General features: G+C 46.6%; 1 protein-coding gene across 1 annotated transcript in view; it reads left to right on the plus strand.

Annotated features, from left to right (window-relative positions):
* pam (peptidylglycine alpha-amidating monooxygenase) overlaps positions 1 to 8,552 on the plus strand; it is a 76,400-nt gene that overhangs the window by 10,437 nt on the left and 57,411 nt on the right. Inside the window, exons 2-3 of the mRNA XM_046066310.1 lie at positions 4,639 to 4,795; positions 4,881 to 4,990. Of these exons, the coding sequence (XP_045922266.1) occupies positions 4,911 to 4,990 (80 nt within the window). The 5' untranslated portion in view covers positions 4,639 to 4,795; positions 4,881 to 4,910. The remainder of the gene's footprint in view (positions 1 to 4,638; positions 4,796 to 4,880; positions 4,991 to 8,552) is intronic.

Genomic DNA, 8,552 nt, shown 5'->3' on the forward strand with positions numbered 1-8,552 from the left:
GATTGCGTCCGATTTTGGATTTGCGGTCCCTGAACCAATCTCTGAGGAGATTCAGGTTCAGGATGCTTACCATCCCAGCCATCATCAGTCACATCCAATCCGAGGATTGGTTTGTCACGATAGATCTGCAAGACGCTTATTTCCACATCTCCATCCGTCCCTCTCACAGGAAGTTCCTGAGGTTCGCCTTCGGGGGCACGGCTTACCAGTATCGGGTTCTTCCGTTCGGCCTAGCACTATCTCCCCGCACGTTCACCAAATGCATGGATGCAGCTCTGGCTCCGTTGAGGCTCCAGGGCATCCGCATACTGAACTACATCGACGACTGGCTCGTCCTGGCCCAGTCTCGAGAGTTAGCGGTTCGGCATCGAGATGTCGTCCTCGCCCACCTTCAGCGTTTGGGGCTGCGGCTCAACGCGAAGAAGAGCGTGCTGACACCCGCCCAACGGACTGCGTTCCTAGGGGTGGTGTGGGACTCAACAACGATGCGGCCCCACCTGTCTCCCGCACGCATCGAGTCCATTTTATCCTCAGTGACCAGAGTGCAGTTCACTGTAAAACACTTTCAGAGGGTGTTGGGTCTTCTGGCAGCAGCGTCCAGTATAATACCTTCCGGACTACTGCACATGAGAGCCCTGCAGTGGTGGCTAAAATCCAAGGGATTCTCCCCGAGGGGAAATCCGCTCCGTCTGATACGGGTTACGAGCGGATGCCTTCGTTCCCTGTCTGTATGGAGGAAGCCTTGGTTCCTGTCCCAAGGTCCTGTGTTGGGAGCAATCTGTCGCCGAACAATTATTTCAACAGACGCCTCACTCACGGGATGGGGCGTGGTCATGGACGACCGCTTCGTGAGAGGCTCCTGGGAGGAGCATCATTTCTCTTGCCTGGAAATGTTGGCGGTTTTCAGAGCTCTGAGGAGTTTTCTGCCCGCTCTCCGCAGTCGCCACGTCCTTGTCAGGACCGACAATAGGGCGGTGGTGGCCTATTTGAATCACCAGGGGGGTCTGCGCTCGCGCCCATTATGCAAACTGGCACATCGGATCCTCCTGTGGTCCCAGGAGAGACTGCTGTCCCTCAGAGCGATGTACATCCCTGGGACCCAGAATCAAGGAGCAGACCTGCTGTCGAGACAGGGGTAGAGGCCCGGGGAATGGAGACTCCACCCCGAGGTGGTGGAGTTATTATGCGAAGAGTTCGGCCCCATAGACGTGGACTTGTTTGCGTCCCGAGAGACGGCACACTGTCCCCTGTGGTTCTCCCTATCACCCCCAGCCCCGCTAGGGCTGGATGCCATGGTACAGACCTGGCCGAGGCTGTGTCTGTATGCGTTTCCCCTAGTCGCTCTGCTCCCGGGGGTACTGGAGCGGGTCCGCCAGGACGGCGTCAGCCTACTACTAGTAGCCCCGTTTTGGCCGGCACGAGTGTGGTTCTCGGATTTAATATCGCTCCTCGAGGGCCCGCCCTGGCAGGTCCCTCTGAGGAGAGACCTGCTGTCCCAGGCGGAAGGCCAGATCTTTCACCCGCACCCCGCCCTGTGGCAGCTATGGGTCTGGCCCCTGAGGGGGCGCAGTTCTTAGAGGCGGGTCTGACGACAGGAGCAGTCGAAACGCTGCTCAGCTCCAGAGCCCCGTCCACGAGAAGGATGTACGGCCTAAAGTGGAATTTGTTCACCACCTGGTGCAGAGAACGGGCAGTGGACCCAGATACCTGCTCGGTAATTGTGATACTGGAGTTCCTCCAGCACCGTTTCTCTGCTGGCCTCTCCCCGTCCACGCTCAAAGTATATGTGGCTGCCATTGCAGCATTCCACGCCCCTCTGAGTGATGGGCCCTTGGGGAGGCTTCCGCTGGGTGTGCGCTTCCTCCGTGGAGCCCGGAGGATGAGACCCGTGACTCGTTCCAGGGTTCCCACCTGGGACCTGGCAGTGGTTCTTGAAGCACTGGCTGAGGCCCCTTCGAACCCCTGGAGTCGGCTGAGGCCAAGCACCTGACCCTTAAGATGACCTTTCTCCTCGCTATCACCTCTCTGAGGAGGGTGGGGGATCTCCAGGCACTGTCTGTGTCTCCCCGATGCCTGGAGTTTGCCCCGGGGAGGGTCAGGGCCATCCTGCACCCTTGTCCAGGTTATGTCCCTAAGGTTCCGGCCAGACTGGCAGGGTCCACGGTGCTGCAGGCGTTTCATCCCCCACCTCATGTGACGGCGGAGGTCGGGAGACTTCATCTGCTCTGCCCTGTCAGAGCACTGAGCATTTACACTCTGAGGTCTTCCCAGTGGAGGAAAGGTGACCAGTTGCTGGTGTGTTTTGGGCCCCCCAAGGCTGGGCTTCCCGCTTCTAAACACACCATCAGCAACTGGATCGTTCAGACTATTTCCCTGGCCTATCAGGTGCGCAGTTTGCCTTCACCTATGGCCGTAAGGGCGCACTCTACTCGAGGCATGGCGGCTTCTAGGGCCCTCCTCGCAGGGGCGTCACTCCATGATTTGTGTGATGCGGCTGGCTGCGCCACCCCTCACACTTTTATCCAGTTTTACAGTCTGGACCTGCCTTCTGCACCCGAAGGACATACGGCAAACATTGCAGTCAAGTCTGTGTCCCTGTGTCACAACCTGAGGGACAGCGAGTGACCCTGTAATGGAGACCAGGGGTTCCATTACCTGAAATAGTTAACTGAGTGTCTTTGTGGAGATTGTTGATAAAGCAGGAGCCATACACATTCTTATTTTGATTGTTTATTTAAGTTGTTAAACATTTGATAACTTTCTTTGCTGTGAGTAGTTCCAGAGGAGGTTGAGGAAGCACAGGGGGGTCTGGCCATCCTGCCTGTCTAAAAAGAAACCTCACATCAGTAATATTCAAGGTTCACAACATAGAATTAAGTGATTCTACTGTAGTCCAGTTAGATATCAAATTAGCTCACAGATAATGCAAACAATGGTAGTACTCACCTCTTCCTGGTTGTCTCCTCAGCAGGGGGCGGAGGCAAAAGAGTGTGGTAGGCCCAAGCACCTGCTTAAAAGCTGCAGGAGCAAACCAGCTGAGGGGTGGGGGTAGTGATGGCCAAATGAAGCGCTCGGAAGCATTATTGCTTTCCGACACAATTGTATTGAAAATGGTTCAGTACTCGAAGGTTCATTAACAAAGACACCACCATCTGCTGGTGACGATAATGTAAAGCAACAAAAAGCTGACAACCATAAAATGCAAGTCAGCTAATATGTTAATGCCAAATCCAGAAGAAAATTTATTGCACTCATTAAGATTTCAGCCTTAGTTTTAGTGTTGTAGCTACTGTAGCTGAGTCAGTGTTCTGGTGAAGGGTAGGATCCAACAGGCCGATAGATATAAGGTTTGTGAAAGGATTTCATGGTACCTGGAAAAGTATTTTTAGTATTTTTCAAATACAAAAATACAGTAGTTTATATTGATACATAGTGTGGCTGCTGTATTTTGTAGTTTATTTTGAATCGCTTAAAATGAGGGTGTTTGATATCTTATTTAAAAATACATTTTGATGTATCTTTGCCCATTCCTAGCGTGGAGATGTGAGATGACCATGTCAGGTTCTCTGTGATTCTGATTCCCAGGAACCTGAAACTGTTCACCTGCTCCACCTCAGCTCCACTGATATAGACAGGAGTGTGTGTCTTTATCTCCTTCTTCCTAAAATCAATGATCAGTTCCTTAGTTTTGCTGACGTTGAGCAGTAGCTTGTTCTCTGAGCACCACTCTGTAAGATTTTTAAATTTATATTTAAATTTAATATTATATTAAATATTTAATATTTTATTTATATTTAAATAAAAAACCCAAGATAAAGTCTCGTTTCGTAAATGGTTGTTTGAGTAGACTGACTCTTTGTTGAGGAGATCAGAGCAAGCATAAAAGGTGGTAAGCTCATCTGGTATTGTGGCCTCACACATGATGACATCACACTGATTTTTTTAGATTGCCTGCCACTAGGGGTGTGACGAGATGCATAGCTCACAAGATCAAGACGAGAAGAGTTTTAAACACTTTTTTCAAAGAAATCTTTAATGCTGAATTATATGAAAATTTTCAGCAAAAAACAATTAATTTCCTGCATTTTGGTGAGATTTTTTGCAGCAATTTACGGTGGTAATGTTTTGATTTATGTAACAGGAAACACAATTTAGGTGACAATTCAGAATCTAAGTCAGTGCAGCTCTCTGGCATTCTGTGTTGCTTTCAGATCTGTTTCTCCTGTAGATCAGCTTTTCTCATGTAATATTATCCCTGCTGAGTCAACACATACTATACTCTATACTGTGCTGTGCATTACTTATTGCTTCGCTGGTAGTAAGGAAATCCCCTTCCCACCATTTGGAAACCGAAGCTAAGTGAAAACACTTGTGATCAGCAGAAATCTCACCACAAATTCACACACACATTCAGCATAAATCTTGTCACGTTTTAATCTCACATGGGACAAGATCTCATCACATCCCTAGTCAATGTATAAAATGACATCTCAATAATCCTGAACAAAACAACATGTTGCCTAGCTGTTTTATTTTAGATTAATTTCAGATTTATTGATTTTGGCTGCAATGACCTAATATTACCAGAGATATTCAAGGTACATCTCACGCAGTCAATTAACATTAATGCTTTTTCAGGTGGTGCTCCTGACAGACGTTTGAGCCATCTTACCTAGTGGGAGGACCCAAGCCTAAATTGCAGTTCGACATGCTAAAGGAGTAAGGTACAGAAGGGATACTACCTTCACCTCATCTCATATCCTTACTCCTCAACCAAGCTGAGCAAGGAAAACAGGTGTGACAAGCACTCTCTTATGCAGTTTACACAACTTGTCTTTTCCCACAACATAGTGCTGAATGCCTCTGTTTCACATTTGCAGCCCAGACAGTAGAAGCAAAACACCACAGGCATGATTAGAGTGGATGTGTTCTGTGTGGTGGTGCTAGCATTCAGCCACAGCCTGGAAACCCCTGTGTACGGAATCAAAAGGTAAGAAAATAAATCTCTTTTCTTGCTTTGGATAGAATGTATTTAAGATCTTTCGTCTTTTTAAGATAACATTTGGATATGTGTGTGTATGTGTGTGTATATATAGTGTACAGTTGTACTGTACACTATATATACACTATATAGTGTGTATACTATATATACTTTTGAGCAGTACTTAGTGTACTGCTCAAACTTTTGCATACTTACTTTGTAATGAAAAAATGAGTAAGCAGGCAAAACACATTTTATTTCTGATGGAATTCAATTTCAACTGTAGGTAATAATAGAATGGCAATATCATAAATCAAAACATGGCAACAAAGAGAAAAACAAACTGAAAGTCTGCATACCCTTTGTTCATAATACTGTGTATTGCCTTTAGCATCAATGACAGTGGGCAGTCTTTTGTAATAGTTGTCTATGAGGCCCCAAATTCTTGCAGGTGGTATAACTGCCCATTCATCTTGGCAAAATGCATCCAGGTCATGCACAGTCTTTGGTCGTCTTGCATGAACCGCACATTTGAGATTTCCTCTGAATGTAGGGTGACCAGATGAGAATAGGTGAAATTCAGGACAGGAAAGAACTTTTTCATTAGAAAAAATGAAACAATAACAGTGTGCGATCAATTTTCCATTGCATACGATTCATTTCATTTTATTAATTTCATCACATCTGTCTGTGTGACATTTCACGTGCATGCATGCAGATTACTCCCTCTCTGTGACTGACTGCAGATACCCTTCCCTGTCCTCGCAACTGCTACTTCCAATATCTTCATCTACACTAAAACAAAAATGGGGGAAAAGGACACACACAGGTGTTATTTTGTGGCTATAACAACGCTGTTCAAACAATGTCCACGCTGAAACTTGTGACACAAAGTTGCTTTATCGGTAGTTACAGTAGCCGACTAATTAGGCTAATTAAATTTATATAGCCTACCTCTTAGGAAGACTGGATTGCAGAGGACAGCTGGCATATTTGGCGGAGGATTTCACTGCTGTTAGGACTTTCTTCTTTCCTTGGATGAATTTATGGAAGTCTGCGCAACTCATTTGTAAGTTCATTTTGACTTTGATTTCGCAGTGGACCAGATTAAATGAGCACCTATTTCTCAAATCAGTCCAGGCCCCTTTCATGATGGAGAACACCTGCTCACAGTAAGCGTTGCTCACAGGGATGCTCAAGACAAAGGACATCAACTTCACATACTGAGGGAAAGCAGATTTTCAAAGCTTTTGCCCAAAGCTCGCCTACAGGCTGACTCTGTGGCTCCAGATGAGGCAAGACCTCTTTCAGAAGGCAGGTCTCATTGTAGAGCTCATCCATGTCAAGAGCATCTTCCATTTGAAGTGTGGATACAACTGTGGTCAGGTGCCGGTAGTTGATTTGCTGAATTTCCTTGAGGTTGAAACACTGGACTTTGTACATATGTCCAGTTTCGTCGTAGATCTCATCTCTACGGAGCCTGTCTGCATTAAAAGCAACAGAGGTTAAGGCACGGTCAACTGTTGCCCCATAGAAAGCATCTGTTTTGCGCTGCAGGAGTTTGGTTCAAAGGCTGTTCATCAGCGAATACACTTCAACTGAGGTGAGCCTTTCACTCTCCAGACTCAACACAGCGTCAGAGAACATCTTCAGAGTGTTTTGCTAGAAAAAGAGAGTGACCTCGAGCTTGCTGCATTCTTCCCCCTCTTCACCATGCTCACCACTTGCGAGCACCTCCCAGATGACTCGGGGACACTCCTCGCATCCCCGCGACAAGAAGTAGCTCCGAACAGCTGGCCATTACATTCATTACATTCTTTCATTTAGCTGATGCTTTTATCCAAAGCGACTCACATTTGCTATACATGTCAGAGGTCGCACGCCTCTGGAGCAACTAGGGGCCAGGTGTCTTGCTCAGGGACACAGTGGTGGATTGAACCAGGGTCTGTCTTATCCATTGCGCCATCGCCACCCAGGTATTGACGAGGCCTTTTTATCGCTGGAAGCAGACTCGGCCAACGAGGGAGGAAGTGGCGCACCAAGGTAAAAGGTACTCCATCAACAAATTCAAACATTTCCTTGACGGTTGCAACTCTCTTGGCAGAGCAGCTGAATTGATTGAATGACTTGATCACTACAGTCTCCACATATATTTCCAGTACATTGCTGCCACGTTTTACTGCATTGTGGACTAAGTGGGCAGGGCAGTTAGCGGGCAGGATCTTGCTGTTGTGGTAAACAGAGTGCCTTTTGCCATAATTCAGAGGCACGTTGTCAGCCGAGAAGGCCGAGACATTGTGAATGCTTAGTTTGTGTTCTGTTAGCTTCTGCAGCAGGGTGTCTTTGACTGCATCTGCACTCTCGGCTGCCTGTTCAAAGAAATCTAGGACTCTGCTTTGGATGCCCTGCTCGGGGGTCCAGAATCTTACAGAGATGGGGAATATTTTCACTTTGCATCGGTTGCAATGGAAAAGTATGTGCCATCTGACTGAAGGGTTTGGGCGAATTCAGAAGCAAGGGGTGCCAGTTTACTTGCCAGTTTTGTGAAACCACAACTGATGTGTTTAGCTATGACCGAATCAGAGTACAGGTGTGGTGTCAACTTCATAGCACAATCAAGCGATCTGTATGACTGCTGGTGGGGTCACACAGTGAAACACGGAGGTCAACTCAGCAGCGGCTGTTTTGTTATACATGGAGTCATGCTCTGGCTTAAAGAAGGATGAGACCAGTGTGTTGTTTTGGACAGTTGCACCGCTGGCAGTGTGTCGCTTGCTGCTAGCATGCAGTTTGACATCTGCCTCCCCCCCGTGCGAAATGCTAAAATCTTTCCTGCAGACTTTGCAAAACGCTTTGCTTGGATCTCGTAAGGTAGCAGTGATCCACATGTATTTCCCTCCCATCCCAAAGTTACTGGCAGTAACTTTTTTGCTTTTTCGCTGGATGTTGACCTCGTCCCGGGACACCCGGCTCTATGTCAGCGATGAATGAATTGTTTGAATTCAATATATAATTCAATATAATGTAGTGGACCTAAATTTATTAGTTATGCATTTTAATAAATTTATGAGAATTGATACCCAATTATGAATTATTATTCATAAAATCAGAATTTCCTCGTAAAGGGCACCACCGGAGTTGTTATAATCCTAGAGTCTCCGGACCTCTAGGTAGTTTTGAATAATTGTACAATTATTACTAGTGATCAGTTAGTTAATAATCGCTCAATTATCTTAAATCAGTCAGTCAGTCTCATATCTAAAGGGTCAATTCTCTTGGCAGGAACTATAAATAGGCAACACACACAGCTCTTGATTATATTACAGTGAATTTACTCTCTAACTAAGGTGATAAAAAGACGGTTGGATACAGGGAACAAACATTTGCTGATCAATGAGCCTGGAGGTTCGATTGTGGGAAGCATTCGACTCATACGGCATAGAAGAACTAATGAAAGTAAACTAATGCTATGATTTAGGAGTTAAAATGGACATCTGATCACAGAACGTGTGTTAAGTCTTACTGCTTGTCGACAGCCTGCTTTTGGCCTGTTGCACGGGTCCCACGCTAG

This window comes from Micropterus dolomieu, linkage group LG13 (genome assembly GCF_021292245.1).
Source record: "Micropterus dolomieu isolate WLL.071019.BEF.003 ecotype Adirondacks linkage group LG13, ASM2129224v1, whole genome shotgun sequence".
In the NCBI taxonomy this organism is placed as follows: Eukaryota; Metazoa; Chordata; class Actinopteri; order Centrarchiformes; family Centrarchidae; genus Micropterus; species Micropterus dolomieu.